The 25,398-nt window shown below is 36.1% G+C and overlaps 1 protein-coding gene across 2 annotated transcripts; it reads left to right on the top strand.

The window, feature by feature from the left end:
* The first annotated feature begins 7,616 nt into the window (after positions 1-7,616).
* On the top strand, positions 7,617-23,777 carry LOC143855525 (thioredoxin-like 3-2, chloroplastic). Of its 2 annotated transcripts, none has more exons than XM_077365674.1 (5): positions 7,617-8,236; positions 15,554-15,628; positions 15,937-16,003; positions 23,040-23,128; positions 23,532-23,583. In XM_077365674.1, exons 1-4 carry the CDS (start codon positions 7,923-7,925, stop codon positions 23,097-23,099), a joined length of 516 nt encoding a protein of 171 aa, XP_077221789.1. In that variant the 5' UTR covers positions 7,617-7,922; the 3' UTR covers positions 23,100-23,128; positions 23,532-23,583. The 2 variants fall into 2 exon arrangements, with proteins under 2 accessions (XP_077221789.1, XP_077221788.1); XM_077365673.1 differs by having other exon boundaries at positions 7,621-8,236; positions 23,111-23,128; positions 23,532-23,777.
* Positions 23,778-25,398: the final 1,621 nt, after the last annotated feature.

Genomic DNA, 25,398 nt, shown 5'->3' with positions numbered 1-25,398 from the left:
ATCTGTGACAATCCAAATGGACTTTAAGTTAGGCCAATCCGCCCTTATTCTTCCATTCTTTGATGGAACAAATTATATGGTTTGGAAAATAAAAATGTATGCCTATCTCAAATCCATAGACTATGACATCTTAGATGTCATTGAAAGGGGATTTTCTATTCCAAGAAAATGTACAAAAAATGATACAAAATTATTTTCACTAAATTCAAAAGCTATTATTATAATATGCTGAGGACTATGTCCCAATCCTTTTGAGAAAATTTCATCATATACAAATGCAAAAGATATTTGGACTAATCTTTAAAAAATTTATGAGAAAAATGATAGTCTCTCTTCAAATGATAAAAATATTGTTGTTGAACAAAAAGAGACTACACAAAAATCTTTTGCAAAAGAAAATTCTTTCGAACATTCAATTTTCGGGTTGGAAAAACAAATTGAAAATTTGAAATCGAAAGTTAATGAAAGTTTGAAAAGAAATAACAAATTAAGTCATTTGAGTAAAATTTTGATAAATAAAAATGATGACTTAATTAAACAATGCAATATCATTGGAAAAGAAAATGAAAGCCTTTCAATCACAAACAAGGAATTAAATGAAAAATATATACTTGTTTGTGAAAATGAAGAAAACCTAAAAGCTAATTTATCTCAACAAATAAATTGCCTTGAAAATCAAGTAAATGGGACAAAATTAGTAAATGAAGAACTCTCCATAAAGAACCAAAGATTGCAAGAAGAGAAAGACAAATATGTTTGTCATCATGTTCATTCTCTTGGTTCTTCATGTTCCTCATCTACCAATCATTTCTCATGTACTTATTGTGGTAGATTAGGACATCACAAATCTAGGTGTAAGCTTAGATTTGTGAAGTCAAACAAGTTTGTTTGGGTTAGAAAAGATACACTCCCGCAAACAAACTGGGTGGGAACCAAAGTGATTTGGGTTCCAAAATTCCCCATTCAAGCTATTACTAAATATTTGACTATAATGGGTTGTGCTTTAATTGCCATATCTTATGAAATTCTCTCTAGATACCTTACTTCAATATTACTCTCCTTGCATCTAGTTTACATGTGCTTTAATGTTATATCATCTCATTTTTTAGCTTAGATACATACCATTATTCATTTTTTTTATAGAATGTATCTTTACAAATTGGGCTTTAATGATCACATCATATCCATGCTATAGTCTATAAGCCAAAACAATGCTATACTAGTTGTAGACTATATATGTGTACTTTATTGAATATCATTCTAGAATTTTTAGTCTAAGTGCACACACTTTGTCTCATATCCTCTTGCACTTAGTATTCATCCACAAAGAAAATCCACAATAGAAACTCTCAAAATGAAAACCATGTGTGTGCTTCCATGAAAATCAACCACTCCATTGCCTTTGAGTTCAACTTGATCTATCAAGTCAATTTCCTCCATATTTGAACTCTATCTAGGACAATTTTAGCACTTGCTAGATCTTATTATATTTAACTTGGTTTGAATATCATTTCTAGCTAGATTAAAGAAGTTTAAAGCCATATCCAAGGAAATCCACTCAAATCCTTTCCTAGACATCTCTTGTGCCCTAGGTGAATAATCATGTCTATTACTTTGCACCTAGTTGTCCTTCAAACCCATTCTTGTGTGCTTAATAATTATCATTAAATACATAAGAAATCTTGATGTGTTCTAAAAATGCTCAAAATGAATAACCTCTAATGAGTAAGAGTAAACTATCTAGTCATGGTAGTTCATTTTAGAATGCATGTGTCCAAGGTGATTATCACTTGTTATTTTCAAAATCCTTGGATCATTCCCTAAGTTCATATAAGAGTATATTATTTAGGAAAGTTGAAAATGAGTCTAGATTTAATATATGATACTCATTTGAGTAAAATTAAAAATCTCATAGGAATCTAGTATCATTTTTGGGCATTTACTCGTGATGGTGGTTGACATGCAATACATTGTGATGGGAACACTGGTATCTCACACATGTTGGTTTTCTATAGGCCTATGCACTTAGTGCTAGCCTTATCTTTGTATAAATGGTCTGTGGATGTAAAATATAGATGTTTGGACCATGAACCTTATGTGTCATGTTACTTGTGTCCAATCTCCATAGACTATCCATTGAGGCTTAAAATGTCATATCTTGCTCATATTTACCCATAAGTGATATATTATTACTTGCATGAGCCATGGATGTCTGTCTCGGACATAATACTTTATAGTCTACTTGTCCTTTGTCTGAGTCCTATAGATTTGTGCTAAATAGACATATATATATAAATATAATCTATAGTTAGTTCCTCTTGTGTGGTATTAGCTACATGGTAAAGATAGTAAACCCAAAGTTAAAAATCACTCAATTGGAACTCTTAGTCCTCTTACCTAGTAAGTTGGAGAGTGTACACTCATCTCTTTAATTAAAACATCTAATTTCTTTGGCTTCTAGCCAATATCTTAACCATGATAAGCCATATGTGCCTTGTGTGCTATACATACACACACACACACACACACACACACACACACACACATATATATATATATATATATATATATATATATATATAATATATATAGAGAGAGGAATGTGTTGGTGCGCTTGAGCGCTGGAATCAAATGGTGCGCTTGAGTGCACCAATCACATGGGTCCCACAATTTCTGTGAGGATCCAAACCATTCATTTGCAAGGCCTTATCATAGATAGGGTGTGTACCAAAAATTAGCTCCATTGAATCATCCTAACCCCTCCAAAAGTGGAGGGCAAAAATGGGCAGATTTGTGGTCTGTCCATTTTGACCTTCACAAATGGATGGGTTAGGATGATCATATGGAGCTGATTTTTTGTACACACCCTATCTATGTAAGGGCCTTTCAAATGAATGCTTTGGATCATCCTAACAATGTGGGCCACATGGGTTTGAGAGCTCAAGCGCACCATAAGGTTCCAACGCTCAAGCTCACAATCATTTTCCTCATATATATATATATATATATATATATATATATATATATATATATATATATTTATATTATATGCACATATTTAGGGGGAGCATTGATTGCTAGGTTGTCATCTCTTTTAACATCATATGACTACCTATAACAATCATGCATTAGTAGCCCAAGGGTTGTTTGTCAATCACTCACCCCAAAATCCCTTGGTGCTTTTGTGTTAGGACAACCCTTTGGATTCATACCATGTATGAGTCTCTAACAAAGGGGGGAGCAATTCATGAAAATATCAGTCATTTTCATCTTATCATACGTAGGTGGAATGGATATCACACTACATGTGATGAGTTCACCCATATGGAGCTTTATTGCTTCATATGTGTGGTGTTTGGGATTTGTCCTATACCTACATTTTGAGATCATCTCTCTTTTATGACAAAATCCCTTAGCCTGTGCCTCAGTGCCATATCTTCTTAGGCTATATACTTATCTTGGATGTACTCTTATAGTTTCATCATTTCCAATAATAAGTATCCTGTTCTAGAGTCTTAAAACTCTCAAGAACTCTCCTTCATAGGATAGTGCTTGAGCTATTTATCTCATTGCCTATGAGGTGTGTCTCTTATCATGAGTTTTGAAGAACATCTTTCATCACGATAAGATCAAATGGCTATACATTTATAGACATATCTATAGCCATTGTGTATTGTCATGCCTTGCCTCATAGGTTTTATCAAAGGCCACTGACAAACTCTTGGGAGAGAGAATTGATTATTTAAGGTTGTCATGTCCCATCATCTTTTCCAAGATTTTTGCTTCGGAGGACTCAAGTTGATTGATTTCAAATAATCACTCATTCGCAACTTGTCTAAGGTACTTGCCTCCTTCCATCATGCCAAATGTAATAAGATGGTAAATGTACTCAATTTTTCTCTGTCCAACTCTACATTCTTCCACTGTGAAAGATGAACAGAGACTAAGAAAATTGAAGATTCATACCTAAAGGGTGGCATGTGCACTTCAAGTTCATCCTCTCAAGGATGACCTTTTGATGAAGGAGAAGAGTTAAAACAAGTACCCAATCTCTCAATCTGGAAAGAATTTTTAGAGATGCTGCCCTTACATGGAAGAAAGGGTCAAGCATTGATCTAAGCTCTTCTAAACATTTATCAGTAGAAGAGTTCCTGATAGAAGAATGCAAAGTTCAATTTTGCTTTCTCTCGAGAGATTTCCAAATACCACTTATATCATTTAAGAAACATTAATTGAAGTGTGGTATCAATCTTCCATCATTTGATCATGTATATGGAGCATTATAGTTTCATCTATATATGCATGGTCTTTGGTTGCCATGGATATATACCTTATTGGTTTGATTCTTTTATCCATGTGTTTATTAGACTATACTCTTTTCATTATCATATTTCATGTCTAATAATCATCCATTCATATTCAATTTGTGACTATCATTTGAATGGAGCAAAATTTTGAATGGTTAAGGTGATTTCAAATCAAGGGCCTATGTGCTTGGTATTCAAATTTGGATGCACATAGTCAGGGGGGCTTACATTTTCATATATGTAAATCTCTAAGGGCAAGCAACAAGTGATCTCTAAAAGTTATATCACGGTTCAAAGCATATCCATGCTCTAGGAGAGACTTGTTTGCTTACTGTCCAGAAAACCCCTATATGGAGCAACTTGTGAACTTCAAAGTTATGTCTAAGACTTGAGCATATCTTTGCTCAGGTAGAGACTTATCTGCATCAAAAGTTGCCAATGAAACCCAAGTGGTTAAATCATTCACCTTTTCAAACCATTATGTCATGTCATGCCCTATATCATAGGTTTCACCTAGGGTCTCTGACAAATACATAGGAGGAGAGCCAAATGGTTACAATTTCATGTTTATATAGACCATTGTGATGTACTCACATGGTTTATTGCCCCCATACTTGTGCTAAAGTTGAAAATCTTTAAATCAAAAATAAAAAAATAAAAAAATAGGCTTATCATGCACTCTACTTTGTTTTCTATTTTGCTAAGCATTCCATGAGCATAAATGTTATATCATATATCATATATATAGCTTATATAAGCTATCATTCATCTTGACACCCCACTTTCGCTTTCACTTGCATATCCCTACCTTTTTGTTGTTGCCAAAAGGGGGAAAGTTTTGGGAATTAATTAGGTAGTCCACATTGTATATGCACCACATGCTTTATATTATCATTTTGTACTTGTGCATATAATGAGGGGGAGCATTGCTTCATGGTTTATAGTATTTAATGCTTATTCATCTACTTGTTTAATATCTCCTACCTCCCTAATCAATTTTTTTGCCATCATCAAAAAGGGGGAGAATGTAAGCCCAAGGGTTCCCATGGGTTTAATCATTCACCTTACATTCTTGTTTTGATGCTAGCAAAACAAATTGATTGGTATATATGGACTGATTTGTTGCTTTGAGGTGTTGTGTTGTTTACAGGATTTCATGTCATAATCGTCATTACACAACTCTTCACAACACATGGCTTGTGGATCAAGGAGCAAAAGAACCAAGAGCTTGCACATACATTGGAGACATCCTCATTTAAAGATGCTCAAGTCAAGAAGCTCAACATGAAGATCCCACAAGTTCCTAAGCAAATGTGAAGAAGGAGCTTGGAGTTGAACATGCCATGGTGACAGCTCATGTACCTCAACGTGCATTGAAGATTGGAGGAGAAGTCACAAGAGCTAAACAAAGTCAAGAAGTTCACTCACAAGCTGAAGAAGTCCAAGAAAGTGCAAAGGAGCCTATACATTCCAAGAAGACTCAAGGTTTATATCTTTTAGATTGTATTTAGAGTCCTTTTAATTTTATGTTTAAATGCACTTTCAAAAGGTTTTCAAATGGTTTTCATACTTAATATTTTACATCTTTGAAAACCATACACACACACTCAAAAATGTGTTTGAAAACCTAAGACTTAAGCCCAAAGACCATGGCCCAAAAGCCCCTGATCTCTTAAAGTAAAAATGGAATTTTATACAGGGCTGGTCAACCGGTCTAGGTCGGGCGATCGCGGGATGATACCTGGAATTCTAGGACATCTCGAAATTTATCGGGCCGGTCGACCGGGGCAAGACAGGCACCGCAGATATGTGTCTGTTTCAAACAGAACCATTCTGCCATGGGTTTGGGCGGGCGACCGCCATGGGTCGGTCGATCGAGATAGGTTTTTGAGCCAAAATTTTTTAGCAAACAGGTAGCCCTCGCCGGGCGACCGCAATGGGGCCGATCGACCGTGACGGTAAGAAATTTGAAAATAAAAAATGGTGCCCGATAGGGGCGGGCGATCGCGATGGGTCGGTCGACCGCCACGGTCGAGCAAACTAGCCGTAGGGTGCTTTCAGCTTGACTTTTTCAAGCCAGTTATTTACAGCTTTACCCCAAACGGTCATATTTTCAAATACACTATATATACATCATTAAAACCTATCTCTACAAGCTTTTGAACATATTAGAAAAATCAAATCCCATTTTCTTTGAACTAAAACCTTCTATCAAAAGCAAAACCTCTTTGAACTTGCATTTGCACATTTTATTAAGAGGATCTCCACTAGGCTTCTTACATTTTCTATCTTTGGAGAGTTTTGTGAGCTACAACTTTGTAATCCGCCTATCAAGAGGCATTGAAAGTTTTTCATTTATTTTCTTCATTGTATTTGAGGGTCTCCTCTTCGGCCCGGTAACAAAGGTGAAGACGTTGTAAGAGGGTGTGTCCCCTCACCAAGGCTTCGTGCAGAAAGGGTTTGTTCCCTTTGAAGATCGGAGGAGTTGGGTGTACGACTTCGAGATTCCCCCTTTGAAGAATCTCATTGTTTTAGTGAAGATCTCAAGGAGCTAAACTTGGAAGAATGGAGTAAGTCTTGTGATAGACCGAACCACTATAAATCATGTGTTTCATGTAGTTTCTTCTCTTCTCCTTCTTCTCTTTCACATTGTGGTGATTGGTAAACTCTACCCTTTACTTGTTTTTATGTTTGTTATTTATTGAACAAGGGTTAGGGCAAATAGGAATAAAGTAAAATCTAAACCCTAAATTTCATTATCTTGAATATTTGAACAAGGGTTAGATTAATAAGTGCTTAATTAGTAAATTAATTTTAATAACCCATTTAATTAAGCTCAAATCATTAATTGACCAATTCACCCCCTCTTGGGTTGTCACATTTATATTTCACATAACCATATCATTTTCCTCTAAATTATAAAAAGGAAAAAACTTCCTTAGAAAACATTTTCTGTTAGAATTGTTTTTCTTGCAAACCAAACAGGGAATTCTGGTGAATCTCTACAAGAGCATAGTCCATCTCGAATTTCATGCCATCGAGCGACTTACTTGCATCCCTTGTAATTTATGCCCTGTTTGGATTGCAAGAATTTTGTGGAAAAGTTTGGAAAGGAAAAATGTTTCTAAAATTTACTACCTTTTTATACATAATGTGAACCTATCCCGGAACCTCTCTAAACTAACCATAATCATATCATATCTCTCTCTCCGTGTATTAGGTAAACTGGGATCAAACCTCGGACCTCACGGTTGATGGCCAAAGCCTTTAACATTCAGCTACTTATACCATTTCTCTCTAAACCATGGAAACGAAAAACAAAAGGACCCCATTATGTGGGCGGACTTTAAGGCTTTTTTTTACGCCAATTCACATTAAAGTGGTGCGAATTATCCTACATAGGTGCAAATTTATCGTCGCCCAAGAAATTTTTTCCATCAGAACTGTTTTTCTTGCAATCCAAACGGGGCCCTAAGACCTGGAGGACACAACAAACTTGCACGTAGGGTAGTGGTGGGCAAGGACAGTGTCCGTAAGTGGTTTTGGTACACTAGTTGGGTCCCTCGTAGCTCAAAACGGAAAATCCATTTCGGTATTTTCGCTCCCACGAATTTTATGGCCAACGCTCTTCGGATTTCTCCAAGCTTCCACCCTCTGAAATGGAGAAAACCATCTGATTTTTCATCTGGGTTTTTTCGCCAGTGCAGTCATATCTCTATCTCAGAAATCAAGACCACTTATTCGGTTAGAAATCATCTGATTTGTCTCGACAGAATCCGAGCGAATATTACGAAGACACCCGATTCGAGCTTAGACGATGATATTGACACACCCGTATCGATCGAGCTGGAGCCAATCGTTAGTGAAGGACAGTTCGATCGGATCATTGCTGAGGCTCAGCAGCTCGAGGAAGCGGTAATTTTTGTCTGGTAATTTTCTGGGCTTTGAATGTTTTCTTTTTTGTTCAATTTTAATGAATTCATAACACCCTTTTGTTAGCTTTTTAATTTGGCTACAGAATTGTTGGAATTACAGGCAAGGGGCCCGTTTTGAGCCATGTTGGCTGTTTTTATTTGGGTTTTCTGTTCTTGTTTTGAGTTCTTTGGCAATGTTTATAAGAGCAAGGATAGAATCCGTTAGGACTTACTGGTCCTTTTGGAAAATCTTGTAGTTTTGGTTGCTAGTTCTACTCCTACTCTGGAATGAAAAAGACATGCAGTCCAGTTTATGTTCAACCAATTCAACTAATGTGTCTGTTGAGAAAATCTGCCAGGCAAATCCGATCCATGTACAAATAAACGGAAAAAGTGTAAATAAACAAATCACAAGATGCACACCCAGGTTTATAGGTTTATTTCACAAGACTGGATATTTCTTTTTCCGTTGGGCTTGGTAGTCGTTATATGCAAGCACCACGGAAACCACACTTGGAAGCGGCAAAGAGAATTTTGATGTAAATTCTATTCTTGACTTGGGATTGTTTTGTAAGAGAGGAGTTGATTTTGTGTTGAATGGATTTACCGATGCCGATTATGGAAGGATGATCGGAGATCTACTTCCGGTTATGTATTTTTGTGTGGATCGGCGAGTGTTTCTTGGTGTAGCAAAAAACACGGCATCTCTTTCAACAATGGAAGCATAATATAAGGCCGCTGCTTTTGCTTCTCAAGAATGTGTTTGATTGTGGCGATTGATTGAAGATATTCATTTACCTATTCACAAGGCGACTACTATTCTTGGTGACAACTGAAGTGCACTCAAACTTGCCACAAATCCGGTTTATCATGCGAGAACAAAGCATATAGAGATCGAGCATCATTACATTCGTGAAAATGTACTAGATGGCACAATTGGTGTAGTAGAAGTGAGGAGCAAAGAGAGCATAACCGACATTTTTACCAAATCACTTTTCAAAGGACCGTTTGAGACATAGGAGTAAGCATGGACTAGTTTCCAAAAAATCACTTTAAAGGGAAGTGTTGAATTTTAAAGTGTATTTTTTGGATGTTTAATTTTGTTTTGGCTTAGTTTATTTTATTTTGAGAGATGTAGTGAGGGCAAATATTTAATTTGTGTTCAAGGGCATGTTGGTTGTTAGCTTGCACATGTGTGAGCCACACATGTTTGCTTTGCTCCATCTTTTCCCACTACGCACCATTTTAAATTCAAACTCCACTTGGAACTCTAAACCCACCACCACTTCCCTAAGCATTAAAATCTCCCACTATTCCATACCCACTACCACTTACCTAAGCCATTTACTTTTTATTTCCCATTGACTAGACCTATCTTCATTTAATCCATATTATATAGATTCTCCACTAGCTAGTAAGAACTCTATTGAACCCTTGTGTAGACCTCCATTGAAGCTTATTGGGTGCAAGTTTGAGATTGAAGCAAAGGCCAAGTTACCCCATATTTTCTCTATATTTTGAAGCTTTTTTCTTGAAGTTTTTTTTCTTTTGATTGTTCTTATCTTGTATGTTGTTCTTCTATCATATATTGAAGTACATCTTTTAGTTATCGTTCTTCTTCTCTTTTCATTGTGGATCTTGGGCTAGTGTAAACTTCGGTTGCACTATTTGATAAGCGAATATTCCAATGTTGTGAAATCCATCTTTCTCTTTACGTTATCAGAACGACAAGGGTGGTAGTTGGTGCTTGTCATGATTTCCTTGATGAAGAAGTTAAATCGGTGCCTTTAAGATGGATATGAATGGAAGAGTTAGTGGACTCGGCATTGAGTCACTAAATCATTCAAACTACAAGATATGGAGAACTTGCATGGAGTCTTACCTAGTGGGAGAAGATTTATGGGAGGTTGTTTGTGGTAAATGCCATTATAGCTCTGGAAGATACACAAGATAATGCCGATGTGTTGAACGCGCGGAGGATGGTGAATGCGAAGGCCGAGTTTCTTTTGAAGAGGTCTATTTCGCATGATTTGTTTGAGCACAACATTGGATGTAAATCGGCGAGTGAGATTTGGATTACCCTCGATGGATTACTCAACAAGAAGCATATGGCTCGTCTACAAATGTTAGAAAATGATTTGGCAAATACCACACAAGGTAATCTCTCTATTTCTCAATTCTTTTTAAAGATCAGGAATCTTTGTTCGGATATTCCTATATTGAATTTGGAAGAGCCTATTTCGGCGACACGAATGAAGCGGCACAACATTCGTGGGTTGAAAAGAGAGTATATTCCTTATGTTACATCACTTCAAGGATGGGGTCAGCAACCATCTTTGGTGGAGTTTGAGAATCTTCTATCTTCACAAGAACAAATGGCGGGTTGTTCAATATCCGGAGTGAAGGAGAAGCATTATTTTCAAGCAACAAGAAGCCCTTTAACAAATATAAAGAAAAGAAGAATGTTCCAAGTAAAGGGAGAGATGAAGGACGATCATTCAGTGTGGGTGATGGAAATCGAAAGGGTTTTATGTGCTACCGATGTGGCAAACTTGGGCACATAAAAAAGAATTGCCATGTGAAATTGAAGGATAGCAATGTAGCAAAAAGTTGAAGATCCGAAAAATGAAGAAGATTAGGGTCTGTTCCGATGAGGGTAAATATAATAGAGTAACCTATTTCGGGGTAAACTATTTCAAAGTAATCAACTTACCTTGCATTGGTTTACCTTTGAAATAATATATGTTGTTCCAATATGTAGGGTAAACTAAGGAGGTATTTAACTTCCCGTGTTCACTGACCACATATGGTACGGTGTAAATGTTTATTCAATTTACACTATTCAGTTGAGTGTTATTTGTATCACAGTTTATCTATGATGGACATCACCAAATGAACGAAATATGCAGTCCATATAATCTTTAGATAGGCAAAATAATCATTTTCATAGGAATATTTACTGTATCGGCCACTACTCTTATTATCTTTTAAACACCAATTTTATCACATTTGGCCGATATATTGTGTGGGAAACTATTTATCCCCCTACCTTTTTCACTCAGGACAGCCCCATCAAGTGTAGTCCCAACTCCCAAGTCCCAAGTAAAAAAAGGGCGAATATGCAACTTCCCAAATGAGGTACAAAATAGTGGGGCCCACCATGGGTTTCTTCAACGTGCTGTACTGCTGTTTAATAATCAAATAGCTTTTCTCACAACATGAGACAGAGAGAGAGAGAGCATTAGAAGATTTGATCTCCTGACTTTATTTAGTTGGGTCCTGCGTTCCGTCTCCCACTTTTGTGCCGACTTACAACCGATTCTATTTACTACCTTTTAAGAAGTATGTGACTTACCCCCAAAAAAGGTAAACAAATGACCATGCGGAAGTCACTTATTGCATATGTTTTTTAATACTGCCTTATTGGAACAACCATACATCTTGGTTAGGGGTAAACGAATGTTTTACCCCCTATTTACCCTCATTGGAACGCACCCTTAGGGAAGATGTTTTCTGGCGGAAACTAATACGGTGGGTGCCTTGGCATCCATAAATTTTGAGGATGATTGGATTGTTGATTCTGGTTGTGGGCATCATCTTACCGGTGTCGAATCTAACTTTTAAAAGTTCCGAAAATACGAAGGCAATGATACTATCTTCACGACGGGCAACACCATACATGTGGTAGAGAAAGAAGGGGTCATTACAATTGGTGGAACAAATGAAGATCCTATTACACCTACGAGTGTCAGAGTGTGTTTCATGTTCCCAGAATGAAGAAGAATCTTTTCTCGGTGACAAATGCGGTGGATGCGGGCCACTATGTTTTGTTCGGGCCTAAGGAGTTGAAATATCTTCGGAATATTTTAAGCTTGAAGGCGGATGTTGTCTATACCGGTGAGAGGGTAAAAGATTTATTTGTTTTATCTGCTTCAACTTTATATGTTGATAAAATGAGTACAAATGATGGCACTTCAATTTGGCATGCTAGATTGGATTATACAGTAGCATGGATAAGTTGAAGGTTATAGTGATTAAAAATCTAATAAATGGACTACCAAATTTGAATTCATTTGGTAATTGAAAGGTGTGTGAGGGTTGTCAATATGGTAAGGTACATCATCTTCCATTTGATAAGTCTTTTTCAAGGTGTAATGTCCCATTAAAGCTTATCCATAATGATGTAATGGGACTTTGTAGGATACCTTTATTTTCCGACTTCCTCTATATGGTGTTATTTGTTGATGATTTTGCTAAATTCACATGGTATATTTTATAAAGGAAAAATCTGATACTCTCTCTAAATTTATAGAGTTCAAGAAGACCGTTGAAGTGTACTTCATAAAAGGATCAAGCAGTTTAGAACTAACAAGGGTGGGGAGTTTACTTCCGATGAATTTTTCATGTTTTGTCGTGTGCATGGTATACAAAGAGATCTCACTTATTCTTATACGCTTCAACAAAATAGAGTGGCGGAGAGAAAGATTAGGCATCTTGTGGAAACTTGCAAAAGTTGGTTGTATTTTGTATGCAAAGAATTTACTCAAGCCTTATGGGCGGAAGGTGTGGCATGCGCAACTTGTGTGATTAGTCGGGTGCCTCTTAGTCCGATTAATATGAAGTCTCCTTATAAGTATGGTTTTAAATTTCGACCGAAATCCGAAATTTCAAAATTCGGTGGGGACCGAAATCGAAATATTCTGAAATTTCATTTTTCGCCATTTACCAAATTTCGGTCCGAAATTTCGATTAAATGCCATTATTTATTAAAAAAAAAGTGTGACAAAATTTCGGTCTGAAATTTTGGAATTTCGGTCCGGAATTTCGAACCAAATTACCAAATTTCGGATTTCGCCGAAATTTCGGTTTTCGGTGGGGTCTAAAACGGTTACCGAAACCGAAATTTTAAACCATGCTTATAAGTTGATGTTTGGGGTGAAGCCTAATGTCAAGCACTTCAAGGTATTTGGTTCAATTTGCTATGTGCATGTGCCGGATGAAAAGAGAACCAAGTTGGATGCTAAGGCAAAGTAGTGTATTTTCATTGGGTGATGAAAGGAAGAAATGTTGGAAGTGCATGGATCCTACAACTCATAAATCCATTGTTTCAAGAGATGTTGTGTTTGATGAAGTATCTTCCTACTACGGTTTGAGTTGTATTTCCACTAATGGTGTGGGTGTAGGTGAGCATAACTTTGTTGAATTTGAACCTCAAGCAACAATGAATTAGCCGGTCACACCAAATGCTTCAATGGCATCCGAGTCTTCTTCTTTGCAGGTGGAGGAACAAGGTGATAGGGGGAGTGATGTTACTTGTCATGAACAAGAGAAGCAAATTGAAGAAAATAATCGGGGGAGTGTAGTGCATCACATCTTAGAAGATAAAAAAAAAGATTGTCAAGCTGGCTCAGTATCGGGATGAAAACATGGTAAGCAATCGTTCTTGTTTCTTTTCCGGTCCGATTGATGAGGATGATCCTTCCTGCTTTGATGAAGCAAAGGGAATCAAATAATGGAAGGATGCCATGGATGAAGAGATAAAGGCACTTTGAAAAATGAGACTTGGGATCTTGTTCCTGAGCCCAAAGATGTGAACCCCAAAATGAAGCTGAAAGTGTATGGGAGTGTTGATATATTCAAAGCAAGGTTGGCTGATAGAGGATTCTCTTAAAAGGTGGAGAGGATTATGAGGAAACCTTTAGTCCCGTTGCAAAGATGACTTTCATTCGAGTTGTACTTTCATTAGCCGCTTTTCATGGTTGGAAATTGTTTCAACTTGATGTTAATAATGCTCTGATACCATAAAGAGAAAGACAGATTTCACAACATCGGAATATTCGCTTCTCAAATAGTGCAACTGAAGTTTACACTAGTCCAAGATCCACAAAAAAAAAAAAAAAAGGAATAATAATAATGAAAATATGTACTTCAATATATGATAGAAGAACAATATACATGATAAGAACAATTAAGATAAAACATCTTCAAGAAGAAAGCTTCAAAACATAGAGAAAATATGGGGCAAGTTGGCCTTTGCTTCAATCTCAAACTTGTACACAAGGAGCTTCAATGGAGGTCTACATAAGAGAGCTTCAATGGAGTTCTTGCTAACTAGTGAAGAATCTTTACAAAATGGAGTAAATGAAGATAGGTCTAGTCAATGGGAAATAGAAAGTAAATGGCTAAGGTAAGTGGTAGTGGGCATGGGAAAGTGGAGACTTTTATGTTTAGGGAAGTGGTGGTGGGTTTAGAGTTCCAAGTAGATTTTAAATTTGAAATGGTGGGTAGTGGGAAAGGATGGAGCAAACATGTGTGGCTCACACTTGTGCAAGCTAGGCAAAATGACCAACATGCCCTTGAACACAAATTACATATTTGCCCTCACTACATCTTTCAAAATAAAATAAAATAAATGAAGCTAAACAAAATTAATCATCCAAAAAATACACGTTAAAATTCAACAGTTTATGTGGTTCAGCCCGGATGCCTACGTCCAAAAGCTTAAGCTGTTGGAGATGGCTTTATTTAATCTTATATAATCTTATACTTTAACAAAGACCACCATTTTCCACTTTGACAAAAATAGAATCACAAGAATTACAATGGGATTAACGTGCGAACCCGCAAATTGCAACTCTTTCCTTGCCCTCTCAACCAAAGTCGTACACAAGGATAACCCGAGAGAAAAAAACCCACGAGAAAAACCCGGAGAAAACCCAAGAGAAAACTCTCTCTCCCTTTCTTTTTCTCACCTTGCTCTCGCACCTACTGCACTCGTCATGTGATTTAGGAACCTTTTTATATAGCTCACGAGAAAAACCCGGTGAAAACCCAAGAGAAAACTCTCTCCCTTTCTTTTTCTCACTTTGCTCTCGCACCTTCTGCACTCGTCATGTGATTTAGGAACCTTTTTATATTTCAAAGTTTTCCAAAACCTTAAACAAAGTTTCCTTTCACGTTTTTCCTTCCCACTACAACCCACAGTCCTAATCAAATTAGGAAACTGTGGTGGTGGGAAACAAGGCAACTTTGCCAACGGGGCTAAATCTTGATTTTTCAATTAGACCTTGTTTACTTGCCAGAAGCTTTGACAAACATCTACTTGTTTTCATATTGTCTTTAGCTTCAATTCGTTCTTCTTTTCTTTCTATTTTCTTGTTATGCTAGTTTAGTACTCAGTTATAACTTTAGATAAGTTTTTTTTTTTTTTTTTGCATTGAATGTTTGAATTTGAAAACATTCATTTAATAGCTTTTGAATGAGGCCATTTAAAAAAAAAGGGTTTTGAATGAGGTTTGAGTTGGTTCTTATGAGGCTTCTCTGGACATGTAGGATGGCAGGATGGTGCAGAAAATGTATATACTTGAAACCCAAATTGGAAAAATTGGCGGTGGATTACTATCCGAGGTTAGAATAACTCTACTGAGTTTTTATGATTTGACCTTAGACAACTCGTTTGTTAAAGCCTCTGTAACATTGACACTTCAAAATATGGGTGACCTGCACCTGCCACAGAGGACCAAAACTTAGATTTTTACTCATTTTACCCATGACTTTCCAGTGATGTATTCAGTAAGAGTGATAAAAATCTCCTCTCAATGTACTGTTTCTATGCACTTTGGTTGGAAGATTTGGTGCTTTTGTTATGATTATAACTTTGTGTTTGGTTGGTGGGTGAACTTTTTGAGAATATTTCTTGTTACTTCTTGATGTAGAATCCGTTTCTACTCTATTGATGTCAACAGAGTCCCCCAAAGGCTTGTAAGTCGTGCAGGAATCACTGTAAGTCTTTCATATTAGCTCAGGTCTTAGTTGTGTCTTTCTTGCTTTTATTAGGCTTGTAACATGAAATGGAAGTATGAAACCATGGCTTTGCCTTGTCATATCTTTCACATATTTCATGAACTGTACATTGGACTTTGCATTTTTGAAAAATAATATCATATTACTCTGCTTGGTGTGTGCATATTGTTGAATGGGGTTCAAAAACAAAAAGAATGAAAAGTTACCAATGAACAAGTAGCGTCTAGCCATGGGAAAGTAAGTGCGTCTGTATTTTTTTCCTATCAAACTTGCAATTGAAATTCATAACGTAATATAATTAGAAGATAGAAAAGTAGAAAATGCTGCAAACAAGTTTTATATTAAGTACCTTCTACCATCACTATCGTCTTCGAAATTAGACAGCCAAATCATGTGATTGCTCGAGGTTAGCATGACCAAATGTACGGCATTATAGTGTCCTTGTATTGTGAAATCTTAACATTTATAGCTCTTATGTAGACAAGTATGTAGAATGACAACTGGGCCATATTCAAGTATGTAGAATGACTACTGGGCCAAATTATTGTTGGACATCACAATACGACAACTTGATAGGTGGTTGAATGGATTTTCAAAACAATTAATTCTCCAGATATTCCTATAAACTGCATATTTTCAAATGTAAACTGCTATTGAGATCTTCATAGCAGAAGTGCTACAATGAACCAACCAAGCAAATGAATTTGAAAAAAAGACGAGTTGGAGATTGTACAAATCTGGCTATTGTGGTTACTCTCTGGAAAGAAAAATCATCTAGCTATACAAATGCATGCTTGGTGGAAGGCTTCTGGCAACTTTCAATGAATAAATTGATGCAACATGAGAAATATAGTTACTGTATAACAAACTACAACCACACATCTTGAAATAGAAAACTTCCTAAGATCCTCCCATTTTCCAAAAATAAAATTTTAGTTCACATAGAAATATAGATGAATACCTTTTGATGAGATTGTGATGACTAAATGTCCTTTTGGTATGCCCAATTCAAAATATCATCTGATGTGTCGAAATTAGAGGATCTGATACAATTCAGACCCCATTTCTTGGCACCTGGAAGAAATTGCAAGTGTATTAGTCTGTATCTAGTATATCATTAGACATGTAACTGCATCCGTCTTATGGTCTGTATTGGACTTTACAATAACTTATACTGAACCGCGTATCTTTGTCGAGACCATGAGTTGTTTGGATTACATAAAACACATATTGAACTCTTTGTTTTCATTTTTTCAATATTATTTATTTTATTTTACCATTCTATTTGGGATTAAATGTCATAATGACCCTATCCCACTAATCTTTGCTTGTATCAAGCACTAAAATATGAATGAAAGTGCAAATCAACAGATCAAAGGTGTATTGACAGATTGGATGTATTCTCTCTTTGATGTAAATGACAAAGTTTTTCTCGTTTCTTTAATAATTAGTTTTAAATCACCAAAATATGCATGATCCATTGAATATGTTTTTCTTTTGCTAGATAACATTTTGTGGTTATACCTTAATATTTTCTCATTTTCAGATTCTTTCTATTTTCCATATTCTAATGTATGCCTTTTCTTTCTTTGTATGATTATGCTTTTACATGTTCTGCGGCTAGATCCATGAGTTTAATGCATCTATTTGTTTTTTCTTTACATTTTTGCTTTTTCTTCACGTTTTTGTGTTCATTTTCGTTTGCTATAAGTTGATGTAGCTTTTATTGATCTAAATCTACATATCTTTGTTTTTAATCTCTGTAGCTTATGGTTCTCTGTGCCACTTATTCGTTTCTCTTCCATTTTATTAGTTTTCCAGATTTGCTGTCCCTTTTTCTTTCATTGAGCTAGATCTACATTTTTGTGTTTGATCCAAGTAACTTATGGGTCTACGTGCCACTTTTTCATTTCTCCGTAATTTTTATTATTTTTCAGTTTTTCTGATTTATCTTCGCTTTTTTCCGTCTCATGTGGCATTCTTTGACACAGCTTTTGAAAAAGCTCTCCTAATTTGATGTATGATAGACATAGGTGTGGTTTCTGTTTTTTTTTTTTTTTTTTTTTTTGAATGGTTAATTGGGGTTTCTGTTGTATTTATTTAATGCCTTTTACAATCTCCAATCACTAACTTATGTACTTAACAAAGAGTTAAGTAATTAAATAATTCCACTAATACTAGACGTGCCATACCTCACCATATAAGTTGTGCAACATGTATGTTTTTTCTAAAGCCCCCTCATGCTGCTGCTGAACTGTGTCTTTGACCATGTACATCTTGTTCAGCAATTGTATATGATGATCATTTGTGAGGCTTTTAGTGAAGATGTCTCGTACTTGGTCTTTATCTGGAACAAAGTGTGGAGTTATCTCATCACTTCCTACTCTATCTCTGAAAAAATGGGAATCAATCTCTATGTTTTCTATTCTGTCATCAAGCATTGGATTTTGTGATAACTCAATTGCGTTTTGATTATCAGTGTTAAGAGCGGGAGTGCATATTACAGCACTTAAGTGGAGTCAATTTGGTCATTTCATGTAAACCTATCTCTATGTATATATAATACATTGTCGTGAGGTCAGAGATTACGATTTCTCTGACTCACGCATTCACGCCATCTCCTCTCATTCTCGCTTCCACTCTCTCTTTCTCTACTACACCATGTAGAATGTTAACATGGGATCAGAGCCAAAGGTTAGAGATTCTTTCTACCATATCATCCTTCTTCTCTTTATTTTTCTTTTGGTTTTTCCTTTGACCAAATCCTTACTTCGAAATCCAAAACCCTAACCCTTTCCATTGTTGCCACCCAACCCTAACCCCCTCTATCATTATTTTCGCCCACCCTATACATCCTTCCTCTCTGTTTTTCATCTCGAAACCCTAACCCTAACCATACCTATCATACACAATAGTCCCAAACCCTAACCCTAACCAGTCAAAAAACCTAGCCGCCCTCCTTCAAACCTGTTTTTGTGTTCTTCAACACTTGTCGCCCCTCCTTCCACCCCTTTTTCGCTTGTTTTAAGTTGAGAAGAAAGAACGGTGAAGATATTACCTTGAGAGTTGTTGGAGTCATACCACCAAAGACATCACAACAATCGTTTTCTTAGGGCATCACACCTTAGAAATAGTTGTCAATATTGTTACGTTTGGCATTTCATTTTGGTTAGTGGGATTGAACATTGCATTGTTTCATTCATTTTAGTATTTCATTTTGGAAAATACATTATGACTGGAGATTTTTTTAATTAGTTTTTTTTAATGGTCAAGAGATTCATTAATATAAAGACCGAGATAGTCCAATACAACAAATCAAGAGAGATTTTTTTAAATAGTTAAAAATTAGAAACAATAAAAAATCTAGAATTGTTATAAAAATATAAGAAACCATTATATTAACTAAATTTAACAAAAATATATTTTTTATATTTTAATATATCAATGAAACTAAGAAAATGTATTCGTAGAAAATTCTAAGTGCTAACTATAAATATTACAAATAAAAGTGTATATTGAAGTGTTCAAAGTTCTCACATATCTTATCTCATGTCTCAAATATAAGTCATAACAAGTCATCTCCTAAGGGTTTCCATAAACTGGATCATCATACTAAATTGAATGGCATCCCTCGTCAGCACCACCAACAGCCCTATGAACATCATCATTAGTGTCGACGTCCACATCTTCGTCGGTAGCAGCGGGCAGCAGCAACAACCATAGGTTCTTCCACTTGTTGCCATCCTAAAACCTCTAATGCGAAAATACCAAGAGCATCCTCTACTATCCATTCCATCAAGAGAACAAGGTTGTCTAGATTGATGGGGTTGCGGGTAGTTGATGACTTCCTCCATAAATCTCTGGTTCAAAATTTAATATTTTCTATTGAGTTTACTTTAAACTTAAGGTGTATTTTGTTAAACAACTTATTACTCCAAGAGCTTAATCTTAAGCTGTTTAGAGTTTGTGTTATTTAATCTTTTATACTTCAACACTCCCCCTCACATGTGGCCCCTCTTTCCCTGGGTTGGCCTTACACGTAGATATTTATCAAGGGGTTGTTGGGTTTTGAACCCAAGACCTTTCATGAGGCAATAGCTCAAATATCGTGTTAAACAACCAATACTCCAAAAGCTTAAGCTGTTAGAATTGGTGTTATTTAATATTTTTTACTTCAACATATTTTATTGTTGAGAAATGAGAACATTAATTAAAAACCACATATCTTTATTGAAACTTCAAATTGTAATGGACAAACCCTGTGTCATCCAATCTCTGGTGCTCCAACTTGTTCCTCTTCACAGAGTGGATGTGTTCGAAAATATTATAGTTTCTTTCACATCTTGTTGCAGTACAAGTTTGACTAAGAATTCTAATTGCAAAGCTTTGTAATTCTAGGATGTCATTACCAAATTGCATCCACCATGCAATTTTAACACTAAAATAATAATGAGTTAGGAAGTTAGCAAAGCATCATTAACTATTAAAAATTGAAATGAAATGAACTTCATAAAAGAAACAAAATACTTTCCCTAGACCCAACTTGCTTCAGTTTCGGATTGCCATCACTATGCCAAAGTAACTTGAAGCTTTGTGATAGTTCTCAACTTGACCAATGATAGTATCTTGCGTACTTTCATCAGGTTCCAATATGCTTATGCAATCCACCAAGCCTTTGGTGATTTCATTATGCCTGGAGAAATAGGATTGAAACAAAGATATATAAAGAAAGTATCTCGTTGCGTGAAGGGAACTCTGAATCCGGTTATCCTATCTTCCATCAATGACTCCCTAGATGGGAATGCACTAATTCTTCAACTTCTCACTTATATCTTCCTTGGCCTTATGTAAGGCTTCATACAAATACCCCGTTACATACTTGTCTCTGACTCTCTGCGCTCTAGCAAGCAAATCACTCTCATTAAAGAGTCTATTCTCTAATAACACAATGGCAGATACTATTTCAAGTTTTGAGGAACAAAAGGTTGGAATCAGATTATCAAAGTGGAAAATATAAAGGAAATCATTCCATGAGTGGTAACATAAACAAGCACCTAGAGCATGTTGTTGTAAGAAATGAGAGAGGGGACGGATAGGGATTTGGATGTTTGAGGGAAGTCACCTAGTAAAATCGAATTCCATGTGGGGATCTCTTATGCATGGTTACACAAATTTTGAATAATGTGAAGTTTCTTGAAAAATTCTTAAATTTTTTTGCTTCATTATAAACTTAAAAAAAAACAGAGATAAAAATCTAGCATAATCAAATTAAATGTGAATTTTCCAAATTAAACACAAATTTGACTGACAATTCATCATTTTTTTCATTTTTTATATGTAAATCTTGTGAGAAAATCAAAATTATTGAAATAGAGATTGTTGGGAATGTTTAAAACACATCCTAATCTAGCAAATAGATGCACTTAACCATCCTTCCACTCTTTATGCTGTATTTTATTTACAAAAGTAACTATATATAGTAGATACTTGTGCTATAAATGTTTTTTTTTTAGTTTATCCTGAACTTGTCCCAAACATTTCTTGAGTTAAAAACTATGCTCTTATATGAGACAATTGAAAATTTGGCAGATATGGGGCATAGCCCTGTGCGCCGGGGATAGGTAACATCAAGACACCTAATTGATGTTTTACTAAAGAGAAAAATAACATAGCTAAGATGAACATGTAAGGAAGAAGTACCAATTCTCTTCTTTGCATGTGATGGCTTGGAACATTTCTTAAACCTTATAGGTTGAGGTTTCAAGGATTGGTTCAGGCAAATCAAAAACATGTAAGAAGTGTAGTTGATATTCTTGATCTTCATCCATCAACACTAATTAGGGTTGCAACTTGGGTCGGGTGGGTTGGGTTTTCATAACCCTACCCTGTCCAAGAAATTATCTCGGGTCGTGTCAGGTCGAGTTTTTTATGGGAAAACCTGAGATTCACAAACCCACCCGACCCTACGCAAGATAGTTTCTCGGGTCGGGTTGGGTCAGGTCAGGTCAGGAGTTTAATGTTTAGATTAGGATAATAACTAATTTCAAAGATTATAGATAACATCAAATCTTCACACCAAAAATCTCTAAATTTAAGTCAAGTGTACAAGTTTAAGAAGTTACTTTTTCACATCACAAACTTGATCACCTCAATGAAAACAATTATATAAATACATTCGAAAATAGTTTTCCATGTTAGTCAAGGGATATTTAAGGAAGTCATAGTAAACCTACAAGAATCGGGCCGGGTTTTGAGTTTCAGGTTTTTTCTCTCTCGGTGTCCATGTCGGCCACACAATGGAGCGTAGCACAATGGTAGTGTTGGATCAAAAGTTTCTTATTCATATATTATTGGATTCCAGTAGATGTTTCGAAATTGAGATATTTTTATTTTAAAATGCTTCGTAGAATGATCTAGTAGTAAGCAATTGATACAATTCGATTACTCAACTCAATTAGTAGTATCCCTAGAGTCCACTTCTTCCCAAACCCAACCCAACCCAACCCAAGACCCATGATTTCTAAATCCGACCCAAGTTATTTTTGGGTCGGTTTGATGCAAGTCAGGTTTTACCCGACCCAAGTTGCAACCTTTATTCTAATTATTGTATTTTCTATACTAAAACAGTTTCACTAAGGCATGTTTCTACTATCCATATGGTACCATCTGTAAGATATCCTCTCGTTATGATTTATCTTTCCTTCGAAAGACGATTTTATCTGTAGGATAATCCAACATGAGGGCATAATTTATGTGACATGTACCTTAAGATCCATTGTTCGTTTTACATCAGGGCACCATAAATCTGATTTTTCCCTCTCTTTTTTCCTAAAATGGGTTGTTAAACAAATTTCATGCCCATTTTTCCAATTAAAATGGGCATAAAATTTGTTTTACGCCCATTTCATATCGAAAGAAAGAGAGCCTTAGCAAATAATATTCAGAGTCTTTTAGATCTCAAATAGGATCCAGCCCTATTTGACATTGCTGTAATTTCTTATGTATATAATCTCAGGAATTGTCATGTATTGACACTTGGTTGTGCCTTTTCATGTACTTAAATTTGGAACATTGAAACATGTGCAGAAAATGCCAACTATACAGGTAAATCTAATGCCATTTTGTTGCTTTCTGGATTTTTGCTATTTATTCAGCCATGTTTGCTAACCATGAAATATTATTCCATGGAATATTCTTGGGCCCAATTATGTAAGAGTGGCAGAGCAGGAGGGAGAGGGAGAGGGAGAGGGAGAGGTTTGAGTTGGCAGGAATAGATAGACCACCAAAAATCCCTAAAAAATAGTGAAAAAAGTACCTACTTAAAATTAGATATTTTGTTTTCCTGATTTTTAGTAGCTTTTCATACTCCACTTGCATCCTCTCAAGTTTCTCCCTCTCCTGCCCATCTCTCACAAGAGACCCCACAAATAATCCATGGAATATTTTTTCAAAGTTGCCAAACATGGCCTTCTTTTTCCCTCTAATGATGGCAGCCTAAATGTTACAGTTGTGGAGGGATGGTAAGAAAGAAGCTGAGGTGATTGGAGGCCACAAGGCATGGTTGGTAGTTAATGATGTTCGTCAAATGATTGAGAATGAGTTTTGATCCACACAGAATCCTGTCTCACACACAAATCTATCTGTGGGGCAGTTATTTTATTGGTTACATATTTATGGTCATGTAAATTTTTGCCATCTAATAAATTAATATATGCAATTTGATGCAATCAAATTCCTTACCTTTTTGCTGAAATGAGGTTGAATTGCAGTTGAAGTGGTTTAACTCTCTCTCTCTCTCTCTCTCTCTCTCTCTCTCTCTCTCTCTCTCATGGTACATGGATTCTTTTGAACAGGAAAAGTACTCCTGCCGGACAGGTGTCGGATTCGAATACCTCAGGATAGGATTCTTTGTGAAACTTTTAAATTTCTTTTATATGTTTTTGCTAATTACTACTATCACACCACTTTACAATTGTCACATGTTTTTAGCTGTATCCATCTTAATAATAAGCTTCTCTATAGCAACAAAAATATTATATTCGCTTAACCTATTTAAATTTTCAATATATTATTTGTCATAACCATATTATTATGTTAAAAAATTCAAATCTAACTTTTTAATTTCATCGAGAGAACTTTCGCACAAATTCACTGAAAATCAGATATAAACAAGTGTTTTTCGAACTCCAAACGGCAGAAACCCAGTATAAGATGAAAAATATTCCCTGCCAAAATTTTCTGGAGACTTGTGAGGACCAGTTACTCCAAAACACGTAGAGTTGTAGTGATTTGGACTACACAACTTCACCTGGAAATGCAAGTCAAATTCTAGTTTGGTGCTCTAGGTGTCATAAAAGTAACAGATAAAATAATCCAATCAAAGTGACATTAAAGGCACGTTTGGCTACCATGCTTACAATTGGTGAGAGAGGGGTTAGGGGGTAGAAATCAGGAAGCATAATAAAGGAAACTAGCATCTACAAGTGGTGATAAGGGGCTAAAAATCAGGAAACACTCAAGATCCGATCCACTGTTTGTTTTCTGGTTTTTTGCCACTTCTCATCACCAGAGACACTAATATCCTGCATTTTGTTTCCTGGTTTTTAGCCACTTCACCCTCATCTCCACTTAGAGACACGGATTTATCATGAAAAAAATTCATGGTAGCCAAATGTGCCCTAAAATTTGGAAACATAAAGCTCCATCACAAACCCGGACCGGATGGGTAAAGCAACCCCCTTGGTCAGTTGAAGTTAAACTTTGACGGATCTAGCTTCGGCAACCCAGACGTGGCAAGGCCTTCTTAGAGATGACTCCGACTCTGGGTCAACCATATGGGCATTTACAGCCTTATTTAATTGAAGGATTAGCAAGGCGGAAGTGAAGCCCATTCTTCAGGGTATCAGATTGGTGTCTAGTTGAGAATTTGAGTAATACCACGCTCAACATAATAAGATAGATAGACGGGAGGCTCCCTCATCCTTAGAGGTTCTCTGAGATGATAGACAAGATTTTGGATGGAGTGGAAGGATACCCGGTTCAATTCCAGTACTCTCGGACGTCGGCAAACGGAGAGACAGATTGATCACCTTGCTCGAGCTGGTGTCGATCGTCTAATGCTGGAGAGACAGATTGATCACCTTGCTCGAGCTGGTGTCGGTCGTCTAACGCTTGAGATATTCGATTTTCTTCTCCCCAGATCACAGTTGTCTGATTTTCATTCCTTTTCATTATCTTTCTTGTTCTCCCTGCTCCCATGACCTCCTCAGTTGTGGATCCTTTTCTAATTAATAAAATTCTACTATTTAAAAAGAAAAAAGAAAAGAAAAAAAAACTTATCGGACCTAGAGTCTGACTAGGAAGTAGGTCATCAA

The sequence above is a fragment of the Tasmannia lanceolata genome, unplaced genomic scaffold (genome assembly GCF_043159265.1).
Source record: "Tasmannia lanceolata isolate RefF3 unplaced genomic scaffold, GAP_Taslan_0.1 ptg000021l, whole genome shotgun sequence".
NCBI classification, from domain to species: Eukaryota; Viridiplantae; Streptophyta; class Magnoliopsida; order Canellales; family Winteraceae; genus Tasmannia; species Tasmannia lanceolata.
This window is presented reverse-complemented; position numbering and strand designations above follow the sequence as displayed.

Excerpts from the sequence above, each read along its gene's own strand:
- LOC143855525 (XM_077365673.1), top strand. The coding sequence starts at position 7,923 with ATGGCCAACGCTCTTCGGATTTCTCCAAGCTTCCACCCTCTGAAATGG. Across the intron at positions 8,237-15,553 it reads GAAGCGGTAATTTTTGTCTG|GATGGCAGGATGGTGCAGAA; the intron begins GTAATTTTCTGG and ends CTGGACATGTAG. Across the intron at positions 15,629-15,936 it reads GCGGTGGATTACTATCCGAG|AATCCGTTTCTACTCTATTG; the intron begins GTTAGAATAACT and ends TTCTTGATGTAG.